We start from the raw sequence: 20,723 nt of genomic DNA on the forward strand, positions 1-20,723 counted from the left end.
CAGGGTCGGGAGCATGGCTGTGCAGAGGACCGCTGACTTATGACTTCCTGACATTCAAAACACTAGAGCAATGTCTCAGGCCAGCACAGCAGGTCACAAGAGCCAGGGCACAACTAAACACAAATATCTCACTCGCACTCTCTCGCTCTCGCCACACTCTCTCTCTCTCACACACACTCTCTCTGTACTTTCTCTCTGCACTCTCTCTCTCTGTCTCGTACAGTACAGTATATACTCACTCATCCAGTTGCGCACGTTGAGGAAGCTCTGCTGGCTGGTGAGGTCAAACATGAGCAGGAAGCCCATGGCGTCTCTGAAGAAGGCTGTGGTGAGGCTCCTGAATCTAGAGCACAGGGCCAACACACATTTACACACAGACACACACACACACACACACACAAACACACAACAACACTGCTAGCACAACTGCTTAGACACAACACACACAGTGCATCTCTCATTATACTACACATTGCATGCCTGATCTCTGCACACAATTTGTAATTGTGTGAGTGTATGAATATGTTTGTATGCCTTCACTGATTTAACATAACAGTGCTTAATCATTTGTCGAGATCTGTGTTAAGGGAGGTTTGCGTATTCCCGATAATGACCTGCCGTTCTATACATTATCCCACTTATTATACTGCTACTTGCCAAAACGAGAAAAGAAACTTAACACAATATGTCTTTACCAATGACTTAGCTACCGTTTCGTGGCTTCTGTTAGCAAAATAAATAGTTCGCTTGTCAACCCTCACTGCTTTCACTTTCAACAAAATTCCATTGCGGATTGATATGAAAGACCTGAATTAGAAGCACAAACTCTGTTGCCTTTGACAGCGGTCATTCTTTTTTTCAGAGGTCCTCTATCAATAGATAATGACCGGTAGAACGTTGGGAAGTCCCATTCAAGTCTTTGTGAAGAGCCGTATAATAAACACACTTACAATACAGTTCGCCCTGTCGGGACCTCTTTCCCGATAATGACCGGCGTTCTACATTATCCCTTACTTAATGCACTGGCCGCTGAAAGAGCGGACTGTCCAGCTCAGTTCTTGCTTGGGGTGATGTGATGTCCCTGAGGAGCTGGAGCACTGGATGAGAATGACGTCACAGCTTCATAGACATCTCAGGGAATCCACCCAAAATACCCCACTTACATAACAGCATGACTCATACAATTAGTTTAAAGCATGAAGATCCCACCCATGATCCTTTCTTCAAAGTTCAATCCTTAAGTTGGAAGGAAAACATGCCTTTTTATACATATCTAAGACTTCGACTCAATACTAATTTTGCCGGATGGCCTTTTAGAACAGATAGGAGTTTTTTTTGGACTGAGCTTTCCCGTAAAACACGCAAGCGGTTAGAGGAAGGAAGAAATGTCAGGATGCCAAGGTCATGTCAAGCGTCATCCTCCTGTACCCGACTACGGTAAATCACTCCTAGATTATGCCGCTGCTCTTTACACGGAACATTTAAAGGCCAAAATTGATGAATCTGACAAAAAAAAAAGAAATGAATTTGACGTCTCCAGGCAGCATTGTATTAGCCTACTGCTGACTGAAAAAAAAAACGCCTTGTGGATTAAAATCTCCGGCCTTGGTAACGTCTAACATAACGCATCGCAGCTCCGGCGCGGCGAGGCCACACGAGGCAGCCCTGTCTGTCGACTCCGTCTGCTGGAAGGGCACTCTGGGGTCCACTGTTTGATGTGTGGATTTGATTATGGAGAACCCCATTTCCATGCACATTACATTCAGACGAGGCTTTCATCTGAAGACGGTCGGAGGGCTGCCGCAGCACAGAACACCATGTGCATCCAGACTCAACTCAACTCCCGCCTGCATGGGAGACTGCAGGGTTGACAGGGTTGCTCTGTCTGCTCACTCAGCACTGCTTGGCCCATCGTTTACATACAGTATATGCACCAGTAAGCTAATCACTCCCTTCATATGTTACATGTGCTACGTGTGGCATACATTACAAGAATGTAGCCTTACAGATGCGTTAGTGCCTTAGGTAAGGATAGCAAGTCGTCCAGACTAATATGGTTTGTCAAAGGTTAGAGCAGTGCATCTGTGTGAGTGTTACTGTGAGTGTGAGTGTTAGCGTTAGTGCAGCGCATGTCTCCATACCTCTCCTGTCCCGCTGTGTCCCACAGCTGCAGATGCACTTTAAATGACTTCCCTGTGGTCCCATTAGGGCTGTTCGCTGTGTAGACCTACAATAGGACACACACACACACGCACACACACACACACACACAGGATGGTGAGTAAATATTTACTTATAAGTCCTAAGTTGTTTAAAGTAAATCACATGGGTCTGTCTAACAGTAAACAAGCGGTCTAGAGCCCCGCTACACAGTGTGATTTGGGCCTGGGTGAGTGCACTCCCACCCCAGGTCAGAGTCTCTACATGGCTCTCTACATGACAAGCCAATGAGCGTTTGATCCCACTCAGGAATGTGTGCGTTTCTGGCGGAGGCTGAGCTCTCTGTCAGCTCACATGGTCTGTACGTGTGTGTGTGTGTGTGTGTGTGTGTGTGTGTGAGAGAGAGAACCCTCATTAGCACTCACAGGAAGAAAACAGTGTTTGGAGCAGCAGTGAGTATGTCTTGTGATGGGCCCTATAGACTGCCTATAGAGCACACAGGCTGACAGATTATATAAGAGATGAATCCGCCTGTTGCCCACATCCACGGAGAGCACGCTCTGACTTGCTCTGACTTTCTGTTTAGATTCCCATATACAAACAGATGCACATAAGATATCAGATAAGCTCTGACTCATACATCTGACGCAGCTGTGAGCCATCAGACATGTTAGGTCATCAAAGCCAGCTCTAAACAAAGTGAGGAGGTTTGACTGATTCTACACTGAGGCAGATAAAGAAAACCCACAGGATGGAGAACGCATAACACATAGCTCAAGTGAACCAGCAGGGGGCCTTAAAACATCACATTGCTAACACGGAGCAGAACAGATCAGACGAGAGACGCTGTGGTGGGCTATCTACTCTACATTATTTACCAGCAACTCTCCTGCTCATGTCAAGGAGCATGTCACAGTAAGATGAGCTTTGCAGGAGACGTTCCTTATGCAACAGTGCGGTTGAAAGGGGGGGACTATGCTTTGTGTTCTGCCTTCTTTTTCTGCCCACAGTGTGTGCTGTGCCAGAGAGGCCTGGCAGAGGGACAACGCTGGACTGGACTGTTACGCTCTTTTGCATGTATTTTACATGGAGTCTCAGGCTGCCATTTGCATAGACTCTCACTGGTAAAATTGTATGTGTGTGTGTGTGTGTGTGTGTGTGTGTGTGTGTGTGTGTGTGTGTGTGTGTGTGTGTGTGTGTGTGTGTGTGTGTGTGTAACTGCAGGAGGTCTTAGCCTGGCATCACAGCATAGCACAATGGCGTATGCTACCACTACCCTCCTTACGTAGGTAATTCATATCATTGCTGAAATGAATGGAGGGATTCCTAAGCTACATGAGCCCTGTGGTCCTAAGTGTCCTGAGACTTGAGTGGTGTCCATTTCTGGACTATGGCCAGAGAAAGCACATCAACTGAAAGATTTGCAGCCATTTCAGTGACATTACACTGCTCAAATGACAGATTGACAATTAACTGAAAACATGGATGAATAGATTCAAGGGCAGTACAGTGTTTTAACTCAAATCTAATAATGTCATGTTGATGATTCTTCTGTGTAACAGGATTTTTGTTTTGTGAGATTTATTTGAACATAATGTACAGTAGACCTATTTCAATCTTTATGGGCAACATTCGGAGTAGCATATCAAATTGTGTTGCATTCTACACAATACAACAATTTACAGTATATTCTATTCTAACATCTCCAGTGATCACATGCTACTGGAGGAAGAATAACATAGGCAGGGTGTGAGAGGATACAGAGTACAGTGCAGTGCAGTGAGGGGGGGAGAGAGATACATACAGAGTGAACTGTGAGAGGGATATAGAGTAGAGAGAGATACAGAGTGAACTAGTGTGTGTGTGAGAGAGAGATAGACAGATACAGAGTGAACTGTGAGAGGGATATAGAGTAAAGAGAGAGAGATAGAACTGTGAGAGGGATATAGAGTAGATAGAGAGAGATACAGAGTGAACTGTGAGAGGGATATAGACTAAAGACAGAGAGAGAGATAAAGAGTGAACTGAGAGAGATAGACAGATCCAGAGTGAACTGTGAGAGGGATATAGAGTAAAGAGAGAGAGAGTGAACTGAGAGAGAGATAGACAGATCCAGAGTGAACTGTGAGTCATTAGCAGCTCGTCTCTGCTCTGATAAGATGACATCAGCAACAGTAACTATCTCTGTCTCCGCTAATAACACTCCAGAGCTGCCAGTCCCTCTGATCCTCTAGTCTACACACCGACTGCCTGACTGCCTGAGCACAAGTCAAGACAACTTCACTGCCTCAACGTCACTCCTGTGTACAGCATGTATGTCGCTACTGCGTGGACATTTGGGCTTTTCCCTTCCTGATTCTTAACCAGAAAAACGTGTGGAACTTGTAAATGTCATAGGGGCGGACATCCCTGGTTCAGACAGACAAAGTCCTGCCAAGTGTTTGATCCAACCATTTAGTGAACCAGCTCATCCTAATTAGCAGCCAGGTAGATCAGATCATTAGTGATATCACCTGTGTTAAGTGCACAGGTAGAAAGAATATATGGCAGGACTTTTACTCTCTGGATGTCCTTCTCTGATGTCATGTTGGTATAGTACTAGACATGTGCCAGTCTATGCTTGTCTGTCTGTGTCTGTCTGCCTGACTGACTGCCTCTCTCACTCTCTCTCTCTCACACACACACACACACACACACACACACACACACACACACACACACACACACACACACACACACACACACACACACACACACACACACACACACACACACACACACACACACACACACACACAGCAGTAATGAATGGCTTGTAGGTGTTTATGAGTCATCCCCAAACAGGAGGAACCAGGGCATACTCCCTGCCACACACATCCACACCTCCTGCCACAATGCTGATCTCACTCTAACACCACTCACAAGAGGCACAGTACAGGGTAATGGCCAGCAGCCACACAGGAGGCACTGGAATGATTTGATGGACTGTAGCGAGATCCTGTTAGCATATCATCACTCTTCATCTCTTACAGAAGAATGGGGAAGTCATGAGGAAGCACTTATTTTTCCACCTACTGAGAAAACTGCCTGCTAATCTGAACGGGTCATGAAAAGAATGGGACAATAAATGTTGAAAGATTGAAATGAGGTTCCAAAGAAGACTGAAAAGAGACGGGAGGGGTGTTACAGAGAAGAGGAAGAGAGAGAGAGAGAGAGAGAGAGAGAGAGAGAGAGAAAACTTACCACTCTTTTTTCCCTGAAGTCTATCCCCACTGTAGTGATGAATTTGGGGTTGAATTTGTTGTCTGTGTAGCGGTAGAGGAAGGTGGTCTTTCCTACTCCAGAGTCCCCCAGAGCCAGGAGCTTGATCAAATAATCATAGTCCCCATCAGTCATAGTGCTGCCTGCGCTGAACCTGCACACAGACACAAGAGGCAGCTGTCAGGGAGGGCCAGCAGGGCCAGCAGGGTCACCTCCACAGAGAGCTTCAGAGGGAGGCCAGGCCTGGCTCAGTGCAGCAGACCACACCTCTCACTACAGGTAAACACCCAAGATGCATCTACTGCACCACACAATGCCAATAAACCTTCAGATTTTTCTAGAATCAGTCAATCACATACACTGCCATATGATAGTTACAGAGTTCATCTACGAATAGGTAACGCAGGATCTGAGAACAGCAGCTGACTAATGAAAAACTATTTACAAAAACATGCTTGTTTTAGAATTTTCAACCAAAAAGGGCAACAATTGGGTATGATATTCCACAGCAAGAACACCAGAACTCACACCTTTTGATCAAGTCTATCTCTAGCTTTATTACACATACATGATCAATCCTAATTTGATCCAGGAGTCGAATTAAACCATGTCTACTGATTCACTATGGCTCACACAGGGTGCAGTTGCTGTAAGCACAACTCAGTGCTCATCCTGCAGTATCTCAGAGTGTGTGAGTGCGTGTGTGTATGAATGTGTGAGTGTGTGTGGGGGGGGGGTTGTTTAGTTGGAGGCTGCTTGCGCCAGACTCCCGAGGTGCTCCAGCATAATGCCGGGCGGCAGAGGTCAGAGACGGGCCCCGCGGGCAGAGACAGGAGGATGCTATCACTGGGGTCACGAGAGAGCCAAGCACCAGGGCCGTGCGTAATGCCTCCTGTGGGGGCTCACGCAGTGGGCCGGCTCTGGGCAGCCGCAGGGCTGGGGGGGGGGATGGGGGCACCAGGAGGGGATGCTGGGGAGAGCGAGAGAAGGAGAGGCAGAGGGACCGGGCCGGGCGGCACATGATTCCTCCCTGCTTCCGCATGAGGGATCAGGAGGTTGTGCGAGTGGGCGGTGGGAAAACTGCGGCGCGCTGACAGCTCATATGAGCCCAGCTAGACGATCAGCATGCTAGCCAGTTCAGTCCAACCTAAATACAGTAACTCATCACTCAGCTTAATTGGTGCTTTGTAAACACACTCCAAAGTTTGTACACACAGGCGTAATTTTAGGGCAACAGTTGCAGCGCATGTTTGTAGAGGCGACAGTGTTTTACTCTCACTTAGTCCTTGATAGCACCATCTTTCAGTGGTATCAAAACAGAGGAGCTTTGATATAAAATGGTGAGCTGACAGAAATGGCAGCTAGCTTGTTCAGCTGGTGTGCGTCCCTGCTTCCTTCCGTGGCTGTGATTAGATTGAGCGTGGCATTTCCCTGCTCCCTGCGTCTTCGACGGGCTGCTGCTGCTCCCTCTGCGTGCGCGGCGCTCCGGATCTATGGCTCGTTTGTCTGCAGCCCTCGTGCCGCTCGCCGGGTATATTTAGAGGATCATGGGACTCTGATTCACCAGAGGCTCAGCTGAGATGCACCCCCCTCCCTCTAACCCACCCTATGCTGTCCCCAAACCCCTCACCCTGCCCATTCACCACCTAGCCAACCCCCACCCCTATCACACACACACACACACACACACCACCACCACCCTGAGTCCCCAGCAGCTAGCTCAGCCCCCTTGTGTCAAGGAAATGAGTGGGCTGCTATTGATCTGGTGGTCAGGGCCTGGGAGGCTGGAGTGCCTGAGGGTAGCTCTCCCTCTGTCATAAAGGCATAAACTCTCACCGCGGCCAACTGGGCCAGCACATGGGCCAAACAAATTGCATTGGTGCAGGAGGCACGGGGGGGGGAGAGGTAAATCATTAATGCCTCTTGTTCCCCACTCTGGTGTGGCACTCACACAGTGGCTAGTGTTTTTCAGATTGCTTTTGGTCAGTGTTTGTCCTCTGTGGGGTTTATGGTCCGTGGAGGCTGCTGCTCGCTGGACTGAGGCTCGCTGGCGCGCTCGCTCGTTTGTTCGCTCGCTCGCTGCAGGAGACGGCTGGTCTGGGGTGCTTGGCTCAGTTGGAGCGTTCCGTGTCAGCTGATGCTGGCTTATGCAAGAGGAACCGAGAGGGAACACTCCCAGGAGACAATGAGCCTCACGAAGAGCGAGACGCTCTCAACATGAAGAGGCATCTTACAGGTTAAAAAACCCAAACAGAATTGTTTGGAGAATAATTTGATCAAGCACTATGTGGCTGGCAGTGCGCTCCAGTGGTGTAATACAGCAATCATGTGATGTGATGTGGGGGAACACACGTGCAAGACATTAGAGATTTGCACTTGCCGTTCTGAGACTGATTCGTCTGGCCTGAGCCATCTTCTTCATCTTCGTTTCAGAAATTCGCTTCATGACTATTTTACCTCCGTCAGAAAATGAAATAAATGGAAATCCTCGGATAATTGTCTCTTGGTGTCAGAGAATATGAAATACAAGATCAGAGCCAATAAGAGAGCAGCTAAGAATACAGTACGTTTAGCAGTCCTCTGCACCTTATTGCGGAGGTGGCTGTCAGAGCTTCCCTGCAAGGCTACAACAATGACATGGAGACCAATGTTGTGTCATTCCATTGATATGGAAACCAATGTTGTGGTGTGGTCAATGTGTGCTCTTCCTCTCAGGTTCTGGTAGAACATTCATTCTGTTTGTATTCCATTAAGGTCACCTCAGGAATGCTGTTGCAACACCTCTTTTATAATCAGGCCAGTTATCAGAGAGGCCTGCTAGGCTAATATGTACACAGCTACCACCCTCCACTGACTAACACACTAGAGCCGCTAGGGCTGAGGCACTGGCATGATCTGGACAGGAGCCAAACCTCCTTCAACACTGTTCTTTAGTTCATGTGATGTAAGGGCAGAGCTCTGATGAAATCAACTCTGATGCTATAAGCTACACCAAAACATACAGATTAGGTAACTGTGTCTAATTGGATAAGGTGGGCCATTTTCTCTCAAACTCCACTGTGTGGACTTTGTTTGTACATTTGCACTTCAATAGAACAGATTACAGTGAAATTTGTTTTGCGCCTTTGAACTGCTTAAAAAATGCTGAACGCTAAAACACGCTGAACGCGTGAACGCTGAACACATTTATAAACGTACGTATTCAGATATAAAACACAAATATAATACAACCCGAAATAAGAGATAATGTTTTATAGTAAATAGAATAAGAATAACACAAGCACATTTTTGAATCACTGAAAGATCACTAAAAGATTTTTCAGTTAAACACAGATGAGACGGCAGTTTTTATTAGCTTGACACGAAAGACTATTACTACTCATGTGTGACCTCTGTCCCGCTCACAGCATCTCAGTCAAACACACAGACAGGGAGAACGCCTTAACCACGTTAGGCTAACAAGCTGATCAAAGCAGTGCGGTGCTCTCCCTCACTCTGCAGCCCTCAATATCAGGCTGTGGACACACGGGGGTTGTGTTCTGGCACCTACTCAAGCAGTGATGTTTGACTCCATTCTTGTCACATCTCAGCGTGACCTATTTCATTGTGACTTGGTAATTGGTCGCCTCATAACGATCATTCCCAGAAGATATCCTCGGTAATGGCCAGAAGAAAAATGCCCTCCCTTTCTCAACCCCAAAAAGATGGTTCTCTTCACTGGATTGGGAGAGAATATGTGCTGTTTTTAAAAGCTATATGGACTCCAACCATACAGTCCTTTAGAGAGCCTTGAGCTCAACGAGCGCTTGATGGTTAACAAGAACCTGCTTTCAACTTCTTTCGGATAAGATTAAATACACATTTCATTAGCTGCATTTACCATATTCAATTTGTGTACCGGTTATTAATGTATGGGCTCAAATCCAATTGCCTCTGCATTACATATACTCTGTGGAATAGCTGATGCTCCATCTACAGTATGAAGCTACTGTAAAGGGAAGCTCTCAACCCACCCCTACGGCCTTTGAAGCATGCCTCTCGAAAGCATTGTAAAAGCATGTTGCTTCCATATTGTGTAGGCCTACACACACAGAAAAGCAACACACAGCCAAAGAGAAAAAACTAACAACACAGTTATGAGTTGTCACACATTAGAACATTAAATAAGAGAAGCCATGGAAAATGATCTCTGAATAATAGTCTATTTGAATAGCTCTCTGAATAGTCTATCTGAAACAGCCAATAGACATGAACAGAATGTGCCCACACATTTAGTCACAGCACAAAGCGTCTTGTCCACGCAGCCACCCGGCTCCCCCTGTGCGGAGCGCTGCATGGGTCAGGCCAGCATCTGGAGCAGGAGCCAAAAGGTTAGCAGTGCTGCGCGTCTCCACCAGCCATCGATCCTACACAGGGAGCGAGCTGAATCCACCGGCCCCCTGAGGGCTGCTTCTGGGTGGGGTGCTGTGCCCTGATCCCTGGGTGACTTGGTGCTCTCCTCCCACCGTAACTCACCGGGCCCTGGGAGTGCTCCAGCTCTGGACTCTCATCATCAGTCATCCCATTTAACATAGCACTGTGTGGGTTTAACTGGCCCCTACTCCATAACTCAGTCCAGTCATATGAGACCGATGCGCACCCAGCAGAACTTAAGGCCTAAGCACTTCTCCCTGGGTGCCTGTTGTTGTTGACACTGATGAAGCACAGCACTCTCTGTCTAGAGCTCGGACACTATGTTAGTCACAAAATAAGTCAAGGGGAAGCAAAACAACTATTTGGGACCATTATCTAATCACGCACAGAGAAGCCCACTAGCTATCTGCTAACATTGAATGGGCTCATTTCCTGCTGTGAGACATAATTGCATTTCAAGTCCCCGCTTACAAGAATATAAAGAATGTAGAACAAACACTGAAGTCATATGGTGTATATTGGTTAAGACCATCTCACCTCTGTAGGTTTTAGACTTCAGTCTGACGCCAGTCTCTCCAAATCTCCAAAACTTTATCTCCCAAAGGATACATTTAACTTAGAGTTAGGCTTTTGCTGGGAGGCACAATTCATATTTGCTAAATGAATACAACTACTTTATTTGCCATCAAGTTTCAGGACATCTATTGATAATGCTGGGTCATAAAACTACAAATATGTCCTTTTGTCAGGTCTTATACTTGCCAGTGAACATAGTTAGAGTATGAAAACAGCTAGTGAATGCAGCCTATTCCTATTTGGTGTAGGCTATGCATTCATCTCTAACAATGAACATTTGAATGCCCAGTCACAATCCATCATTTTCAAAGTCTGATCTATCTAACTGGCAAGCATATTACTACTTTCTGCATCATCAAGGTAGGGAGAACAAACCTGTGTTACGGATTAATGCAAGAAATCTATCTCAGATTGATCTTCCAAAGTAACACATCCGGTCTGGCTCTTTAAAAAGAATAAAATGTTAAACCATTTTAAAGACTAGAATGTCTGGGAGAGCCTAGTTTAATTTGTCTGACTTGCGGAGTGAGCAGCAAATGTCATCCATTATGTAAATACACAATGACAGGTCCTGTTGTTTCTATTGACGTGCTGTAGGCCAATTAGAAGGCAGAAGAAGAAGTGGCACCGATTATCCACAAAAGATGTCTTCTTGGTTGTGACAGAATTCAAAGAGACTGCATTCAGGTTGGTCCAGGTGTTTAACCAACACAGCTCACACCTTACATGACTTCAGAAGTCCCCATTCATAAAGGCTACTGGTTGAACACAATGGTTCACCAAGACAAACCGAAACAAACTGAAACAAATGCTGTTGCAGGCAGTGAAAACGTCCACATTCAACCTCAAAGTGCATTATTCTTTCATTTCACCACACCACACCACACCACACGCATGCTGTGCTTTTGGGGAAATACTAAAACAAGTCCGCTAAGACATCCCAAAGGACGGTTTCCGTCCCAAAACCTTTTTTCTACGACAGAGCTGACCTCATCTGCTCCCACAAATGGCACCGTAGGGGATGTCAGAATTGCGTTTCACTACCAAGCTTCCAAGTTGCAAATGTGTCCCATTAGACAAATTTAGAGTATTATTCCATTCATTATGCCACATTACTTGTCTTTATGAAAACACTCTTCTGCCAGGTCACACTGACAATGAAGATGGACATCACCTTAAGTTAACCCTTTAAAAACACAATATTCTAGGTTTTTATAGACTGAAATTGCATTTCATGTAAACATCATACAATTACAATATCAGAAAACGTCGCTGTGACCTATGTGTCAGTCTATGTTTGTGATGCCAAGGTGTAGACAGGCCTGTCGGGGTAGAGTACTGTCTGTAGATTAATTGGGGCATGATCCATTGAGTCTAAATGGTTCACATCATTTCATTACCTTCACCTTTCTAAAATGGTCAGCAACACGTTGGCGTAAGAAGGTTAATTCAGGGTGTGGTCAATAAATGTCTGAATGACATACCCAGATTAACAATGCAACAATCAGTTTGAAGAGGGTGACTAGGCCCTTATAAAACAGGTCTGACAAGCTACAATTATCTATGAATTAATTTCATTGTCTTGAACAACAGCAAGCACTACGGTTAATTTATCGTAAAAGCACTCCTAAAGGCTGTATAGGACCTGCAGCGACAATGCCATCCTCTGACATTGTTATCTCCTCTGACACATTCAATTTAAGGGGATTGCTTGACAATGCTACTGGATGCCTCAAACCAAACCTTTCCCTAATTAACTTTGGTCTGGGTCTAGTAAGTACCTTGGACCATACCTTGATTGCTCTCTCTTCTGCATATGCACTCTAGTACAACAGTGCACGAGCCCTGCCATTTTTGTTCTCACACTGGGGTTATAGACTTATAGACACTTGGGGTAAATAAATTAACAAGACTATAATCCCTGACATTTGATAGCACAAATACAGCTGTGACATTTAGACAAGAGGCATGAAGAAAACAAAAGACTAAAGTTAGGATCAATTACATTACAGACTCTGCCAGCCTCCATTATTCAATTAGTCCTGGTTAGCCACAGGCTAGAATGGCTGGACTAAAGTCATGCTGTCATTTGTCCCAAATCAATTTTACCAGGCCTCCAGGTATTGCAAGGACAATGCACAGAATACCCTGTTTGAAGAGGAAATCTGTCATTTTTCCCAAAGGATTCTGACAATGGTAATGGTTAAAAGACTAAACTGATACAGTAATAAACTAACATTCAAGTAAAGAGTTGTCATAATCATGCATTATGTTATAGCACATACTTTACACCATAGTAGCTTATTGCTTATCAACTGGTACAGATTGGTACCGATTCCAGTGCACACATCCCAAGCAGTGCTAAAACCTACTATACTCCTCAACAGATGAAACTGCATGGAACACATAACATGGGATTGAAGCAGTAGGAGTACTACATTAGGCAGCACATCTCATGTGTATGCAAATCTTTTTCAAATCCACCAGAGATGAAGTGCTTTCAGCAAAAGTAAATGTCTGAGAGGCTATTTGATTTGAATGATTGCATCATTTACAAATGAATGAGGCTCGTATCAATTAAAAATGCCATCAACATTAAAACCCATATGTGAGTCATGAAACCTTGGCCATAATGGACTTGTAATAGCTGGCTTTTTAGATCAGATGTAGGCTCCAAATGGAAGTTGAAATAGGTCACAAACACAAGTCTCTTTCTGCCCCGCAGTATGAGGAGGAAAGTGCTCTGCAAGTCATGAAAGTTGTTGTGATGTCACATGCTTTTATCCGTTTAAGGGTCGGAGAAACTGTGCTCGCGAGAGAAGGACAGAGAGACAGAGAGACAGAGAGAGAGAGAGAGGGAGAGAGGGAGAGAGAGGGAGAGAATTTTTCTCTGCCTTGGCCACCCATAATGTGAGGTGGTTCTTGAAAGGTCTGTGGCTTTTTTCCCAGCCATACCTACACTATTAAAACCCAGAGGAGACAAATCTCTAGAGGCAATCTGTCAGCCAGCTATTAAGCATAATTGCTATTCCCCCATAGAAGAGTAGCATCATATGGCTGCGCTGGAACACTGTGTCAGGTATATAGCCATGACGCCACCCTCTAAATCAATTCATCAAGGCTGAGGGCTGCCTCCTCTCAACGCCTCTCAAGGAGACTCTACAACCTGAGGATTCACTTTAGACTGAAAAGACTCAGACGCACATAGTGGCTTTTATTAGCCCATGAAAAGCACCTTCTATGAAATAAATAACGGCATAACTCCGTGAATACACGGCTACTGATGTACTGTCAAATGGAAAGCCATGCCGTTATCAATCTGTGCTACAACTGAAGAGAATATGAGACAGACACAGAGAGAGATTCTTGTTAACCCTGTCAAACTAGTCTTGATAATGAACTAGAAATTACTGACTGGATATTCTTCTTGTCCATCAACCAAAATGACCCTCCTACTACCAACTACCCCGCTGTTCGTTTCAGAAGGTAAACAACCAAAGTCAGATCTTACCGTTTCTTCCAGCCTCCCTGTACCCTTTTTTCAGTGAAAAAGTCCTTCAACTCAACAGGAGATTATCCGGCGCCCAGCAAGCCAACTAACACCCAGCTCAAACAGGCCACACCCCAGAGCCATGGGCCAAACCCATGGAGGTCAGCCTTCCACACATGGCTCTAAACTCTGCCTTTCTCCCTATTGAAAAAAGGGGGTGGAGAAAAAAAAGAGCGAGAGAGAGAGAGTGTATGTGTGTGTGTGTGTGTGTGTGTGTGTGTGTGTGTGTGTGTGTGTGTGTGTGTGTGTGTGTGTGTGTGTGTTGTGTTGTGTGTGTGTTCTGTGTGTGGTGAGAAACAGACCAAGAGAGACCAAAGAAGAGTCTTGGTTCAATCCTTCACAACAACTTCTGTACATAGCACCAGGCAACACCAGACTAACATGGGCAGTAAAATCTTTTTTATTTTTGTTTGTATTATTCAGACAATGATCAAAAATCTAATTCCCAAAGCTTTTGTCTACCTCCAATAAAGACTGGGCTGTTTAGTCCCATCAACATTATGTCTATCATGCCCTCTGATTTCACAGTGGTTGTATCTTTGTGCTATCTCACAAGTCCACTTAGAGGGACTTAGTGAAGCACATGCATCACCATACATTAGTGCCTCTCTTATCACGAGAGAGACCCCTCCATAGCCAGGAGCAGCCTTCACAAAGAACAGTAAGCCTCTGTCTTAATTGGCTGATTCCACTTCCTCTGCCACTGCAATTGCGTTTCCTAGATGTCGTCCATTACTCTCAGCCTGTGCAGGTCTACTCAAGGAGAGAGGGAGACAGATCCCCTCATGGTTTTCCCCCAGTAACTCAACAGGCAGCCAGAGAACTCCCATGGCCATTGGGATGATGGGAGGTGACCTGTGCTGTACGCAGGAGCGTGGAATGCCGTGCGCTCCGAGTCCTGACATCGCTGACAGGCCGCTGCGGAGAACGCAAAACCCCTCCGAGATGCCGTCTCATCCTGAACGCAGATCGATGAGACCACAATAAAGATTCCTCCGAGGAGGCGGAGAGCAGAGGCCGCCAGAACAAATCCAATCCCACACCCCTAAATGTCAAAGACCACAGGAGACCCGCTGCTTCCGCTAAAGCAGCAGACACAATTTACAGAGTGACGAGACGGCTGGCCACAGTCGTCAAATTCCCCAAGTGCCCGACGTCTGAAAAAACACACAAATGTTGTTTGGATGGAGCGGGCTAGTGGGATCTCACACAAGGACAAAAAGGCAGTTTAGGGCAGCAACAGGGATGCAGAGTGGCCCCTTGGTAATGAAAAGGTTATTGCTGTAATCAATTTAGGAGTGTGGGGTCTGGAGACACAGCGGAACAACGGAGGGAACAACGTAGAGCTGAACTCACGACACAAACACTCACAGGTCTTCACACGGACTCTACCTTGAACCAAGGAGGGGAGTCAGTCCATCAATCATAAGAACGCACATGGCAGAAAATGCCATCAGAAGCCACTAGTGAACCAGCGCTGTGTGGTCTTTGTGAGAGACCCAAAGAGGTGTGGGATGCGAGGCATGGTCAGAGACGTCTCAGAGATCCCCAAAGGTGACTTGCTGTCCGCAATGCCACACTGGTGCCAAAGGAATGTACTATACTGTAGGCACTCCTCTTTCAGTGTACACCATTTTAAGATTAAAAGATCAGAAAGGCAGGAACAACAGGTTCTTACAGAGCACCATAAATCCTTGTTTGTGGATGTTCTTATTTACAAACACAGCATTATTTGTTCAGAATAAGACTGGTTGGCACTGGCTTTTCAATAAGGTCCCTATTAAAAACAATGATACTCCAGTAAAGCTGGCAAAATTATATCTGTCTATACAATGAGAAATCTCTGTCTGTGTACATGTCTGTCTGTTTACTGCGTATATCTCGATCCATTCATCCGACCGACATCAGTGGCTGTACTGAAGACACCCCATATGGACGTAGTGTGGAGATATGAAGCCGTTCAGATGTGAAATGATGAAGATATCACTGAAAGACCACATTTCGCTGCTCTTGACCTCCCCAACATGGCCACCAACACTGGATGCGGTGTTTGTGCAGGCATGTGCAGCACAGACACAACACTTATGACATTCAATTCGATAAACCTTCACCGGCTTCCTCATGTCTGTACAGTCAAAAGCCGACATTCAGTAAGTAGGTATAGTCTGCTTACTCCATACATGTGGGCTAGGCCCTCTAACTTAGGGGATTAGAGAAAACTGCTATTTGAGCTCAGAAAATGGAACTGCGAATGAAGACGTGGACTTGCTTGAGTGCTTACAGAGATGTGCATCAGTCTGACCTGTGCAGTGACGGAGGAGTAATCTGTGGGTGAAAAACAAGGCAGCAAAAGTCACGCAGTCTGAATTAAGGCAAGCTTAGCGGCATGCTGGGAATGCTATTTTCTATTTAAGAGCAGGCTGCTGTGTCTCACACAGCCTATTGTTCCACGAGGAAACACCAAACTGTTTACTTGTTCTTCCACTAACTGAGGAGCAGGCAGCGTGATTTTGTTTGGAAGTGCTGCCACTGCATAACGCCAGTGTGGACCAGGCTATCTGTGTTCATATTATACAACCACATTCATCATAGCTGAGAGAATTAGTGGAGAGTGGAGAGGATTTTCCAGAGTGAATGCCAATGTTTCCCATAGTTAACTGTACATTGCTGATAAGGGTACTTTAGGAAACATTTATATATTATTTATTACATTTTCCCTGTCGTCCAGTCAGTTAATGCCAGTAATGCATACTTAATAGATCAGCAGTATGGTGAAAGTTAAAGTATGAACACTGACTAAAAGCTATTCAGATGATAAACAAAGAGCAATTGATTCAAAAGACATATAAACAAAACATAGCTTTTTGAACAGCAACACTTCAAAAATAGAACTTTCCAAGAATTGGCCCCAAGCTCAACCAGACTCAACAAAACAAAGCCAAACTGCATTCACCCTGAGAACAAGGAAGTGCTTGGTAAAGTACATCTACTGCAGGAGGAGAGGAAGACACCCTTTAAACTACAACTATGATCTGCCCACAAAGACTCTAGACCCTCACAGCTGTAGGCGACGCTGAGAAATGAAAAGCCATGAAATATTCCCGTGAATGATTCATACTCATGAGCTGGGCTATGGGACGCAGACAGAGACGCGCTGCGAGGGGGAAGGGGGCCCAAAGGCAATATTCCTCAAATTAAAAAATGCATGAGCTTCTACTTTGGGAAGCGGCTGCTGCCACAGTGGAATCTGGAGCGTGGCTGGCTGCTGCCTCCCTGTCTTGTCCTCAGCCCTGCATGCGCGCACACACACACGCGCGCACACACACAGGCATGAGATAAGCACTGGAACTGGATGAGGAAAGAAAGGTAATAAAATGTGGTGTGAAATCGCAGGAGAGAGAGAGAGAGAGTGATAGTGAGAGAGGAAGAGAAAGCGGTTCACTGACAGGATAGAGTTCGAGGAGGACAGGGAGGAGAATCATAGTGGGAAGTGGCGATGAGTGAGATAGGTCACCAGAACGTTTGTGCCGTCTCAATGCACACTTCATCTCGCTGCAAATGACATTCTATTTAATTAGCTTTGGGTAATAGGTTGGTATAGCAACATAGCCGCCATTGCCATGGAAACGTACACTCTCTACTGTTCAGTGTAAATGTTCAACATGGAATGTGTGCATGGACAAGCAGTGGTGTCATCCTACAGCGAACACCATGATGCCAACCAAATGGGGACATAGGCCTATATAGTAGTTGGCCCATGCCCTAGTAAGTATGTATATTTGCATGTATGTATGTATGTAGGTATGCATAGTGATCATTGCTTTTGGTACCAAAGTTAGACTGTATATTGCAGATATACTGTAGTATACTATAAATACTATCTGATCTGGTGAAATGCACATTTGGATTGTATTGACATGTTTGTGGACTTGATGACAATGTGATAAAAGACCAGACCAACAGAGACATGCAGAGACAACCAGGTGAAATGCATTTCAGCCCTGCTGAACACTTGAGCAACACACAGTTCATATATGGCCAGGTCATTCTTAGCATCACCATCTCTCCTCTCCTACTATCTCTTCCTTCCTTCCACCCTCACCTTCTCTCTCTCTCTCTCTCTCTCTCTCTCTCTCTCTCTCTCTCGCTCCCTTCCTTCCTCTCTCCCCCCGTGTCTGTCTGCTCTTCCATCTCCTCAGTCACCAGGCAACTAGTGCCTCCTCTGCGTGTAAGGGTCTGGGTGTGGTTGCCTCATACCCTGTAGAGTGATCAGGATATTCCATCACTCCAAGTCCTCCACAGCAGCACTACAAATAATCCTGATTAGGAAGTCATGCTGTGTTTATAGTGGTCATTACACACGATATAAACGCACAGATGCTTCCACAAGCCTGTTGAGGCACCTCCTTGACATGCAGGGCTTACTAACTGATGGTCTTCCACCCAACACACTATATGAGTCCAATAAATTTGGGATGCACCATTATGTGGTGTTTATCTATTTTACCGTTCCCCAAAGTTACACCAGAAGAACAAAATGTATTCTTCCAGTTGCACCACAATCGTTCCCTGACCATCTCACTCTACATTGCTCTCTTTCGCTCTCACACACAGACACACACAGACACAGACACAGACACACACACACACACACACACGCGCACACACACACACACACACACACACACACACACACACACACACACACACACACACACACACACACACACACACACACACACACACACACACACACACACACAAACAAACACTCTCTTCTACAATCCTGTGCTGCATGTTCTCATCAATAATCTGTGCCATGAGATGCAATAGTGAAATGAATGTGCACATTTTGTGAGGATATTCACACTGCCCACATCCCCAAAGGACTGACAGAGAGAAAGAGAGAAAGGGCGAAATAGAGTGAGTGAGCAAGACAAAACGGAGGTAGAGAATCAGCTCAGAGAGAGAGAGAGAGAGAGGCAGGCAGGCCAGGCATCTTGGCATTTCTAAGGACTGCATCAATTATTCAACAACAGCAATTAGTCCCTCATCCTTACAGACTTCAGACTAATCTTGCACTGTGTGGTTTAGTGAAAACAACACATGTTCAAAGATAAGTCATTATGCAACAACAATAATAGACCACAAAAACATCACAAATAATTTTGATGATATCAGCTTCCGTCGTTGTCTAAACATAATAATTATTATTGATTCACAGCTCATTGTAACATCATAAATAATCATGATATACAGTTTAGACCAAAGGAGTAGATAACGCCATGAATTATTGATCAGCAGTTATCCAGATAAGAGATGCCTAGGGAGGCGTTCAGATATCACCATCTACTGCAGAATACTCAGCCGATGAGAGACATGAGGGGAAAGAGAGGAAAGGGGGGAGAAAAAGAAAGATAAAAGAGAGCAACAGAGAGACAGAGAAACAGAGAGAGAGAGAGAGATTGTTGAGAACTTTCCATCTCTCATCAATCGTGTCCATGTGATAATGGCTGGTTAGACATGTGACTCGATATCATGAGCCCTTTTCATCTATCAGCTCTCTGCTGCGTAGTTCTCATTGTAAGTTTGGCATAAACTGATAAATAATTAAGACTTATGCATTATTTGCTGCATTACAAAGGGAATCTAGTATTTCTTGACTTCAGTGGAAGCCAAGTTCCCCTAACATAAGCCTGGATTAATTAGGGGTTGACCAGGATTGTAAGAAAATATTGATACTATATTGATTCTAAAATACTCTACATTTTTTTTAACTGAAACGTGCACATTTTTTTCCCTTTAATCCTTGCTCATTTTGCACAAAAGTAGTCTAGTGCTAAGATGCTCACTATTCTAATTGCTAATTTCTTAATAATAATAACATTTTTACTAATATTTGTGGCATATGGTGCTCTTTAAACCATGATACGTTTTCTGATTGACTGGTAACACAATATATTGAATGGTAACTTGCATATATCACATTGTCAGATTTTTTCCAATACACAGCCCTATGTTTGACAAGAAACATGCGCATTTGTTGAACCTCAAATTGTGTGAAGCTCCACAGTTGTCTACTACGGAAAACAGAACATTTCCAACCATTTTGTGGTTTCATGAGATGACAGCTACTGGCGATGACAAATGAAAATACGCTCCTTGCATTCTAGCTCATCCATAAACATTTATTCATTTATTCACAATGTAACTTACTGTACTGTGCCTACATACAGTGTTGAGCGCATGTGCTCTCAGTGGGAGTTGAGCCCTGGTCTTTGCATTGCTAATGAAACTTTCTCGCTTTTTCTGTCTCTGAGGTGAAGCTTTCAGCCAACACTAGTGCACTCAAAGCCCAAATTCATAACTTGTTCCCATGAATTATTTTAGCATTTTATATATTACATTTTACCACTATGCATGCCAGTGTAGAATATATTCGTTTGAACTGTTTGAACCCTGTATGATATTAGAGTTGTAAACCGGTACTTGCACTTACGCTATCTATTCATGTCCATAACTGACTGTTAAGACTAGCCCTCTCATCTTACTAATCAAATATAATTTATTCAAACGTACAAATTATGATTTATCAGACAAAGTGGATTACAGCCATTGACAACACTCCACTATAACATGAACATGCTGCCAAGATCACTAAATGACTTCTACACTTTCATCGACATTATGACTTCACTTCCATCACGGCTTTGTTAGCCTATATGAAGCAGTCGTAAGGCAGTATGATAAAGGATGAATACTA

The 20,723-nt window shown here is 44.9% G+C and overlaps 1 protein-coding gene across 2 annotated transcripts in view; it reads right to left on the reverse strand.

Moving 5' to 3' along the window:
* Positions 1-20,723, reverse strand: part of rab27b (RAB27B, member RAS oncogene family) — a 28,412-nt gene that overhangs the window by 5,162 nt on the left and 2,527 nt on the right. Inside the window, exons 1-4 of one of the 2 annotated variants that reach the window (XM_062554682.1) lie at positions 13,922-14,012; positions 5,404-5,575; positions 2,142-2,227; positions 240-343 (exon numbers count right to left, since the gene is read on the reverse strand). In XM_062554682.1, the coding sequence (XP_062410666.1) occupies positions 240-343; positions 2,142-2,227; positions 5,404-5,556 (343 nt within the window). In that variant the 5' untranslated portion in view covers positions 5,557-5,575; positions 13,922-14,012. Of the gene's footprint in view, positions 1-239; positions 344-2,141; positions 2,228-5,403; positions 5,576-13,921; positions 14,013-20,723 lie in introns of those variants that run through there. The other variant, XM_062554681.1, reaches the window with a different exon arrangement.

The sequence above is a fragment of the Sardina pilchardus genome, chromosome 14, assembly GCF_963854185.1.
Source record: "Sardina pilchardus chromosome 14, fSarPil1.1, whole genome shotgun sequence".
In the NCBI taxonomy this organism is placed as follows: domain Eukaryota; kingdom Metazoa; phylum Chordata; class Actinopteri; order Clupeiformes; family Clupeidae; genus Sardina; species Sardina pilchardus.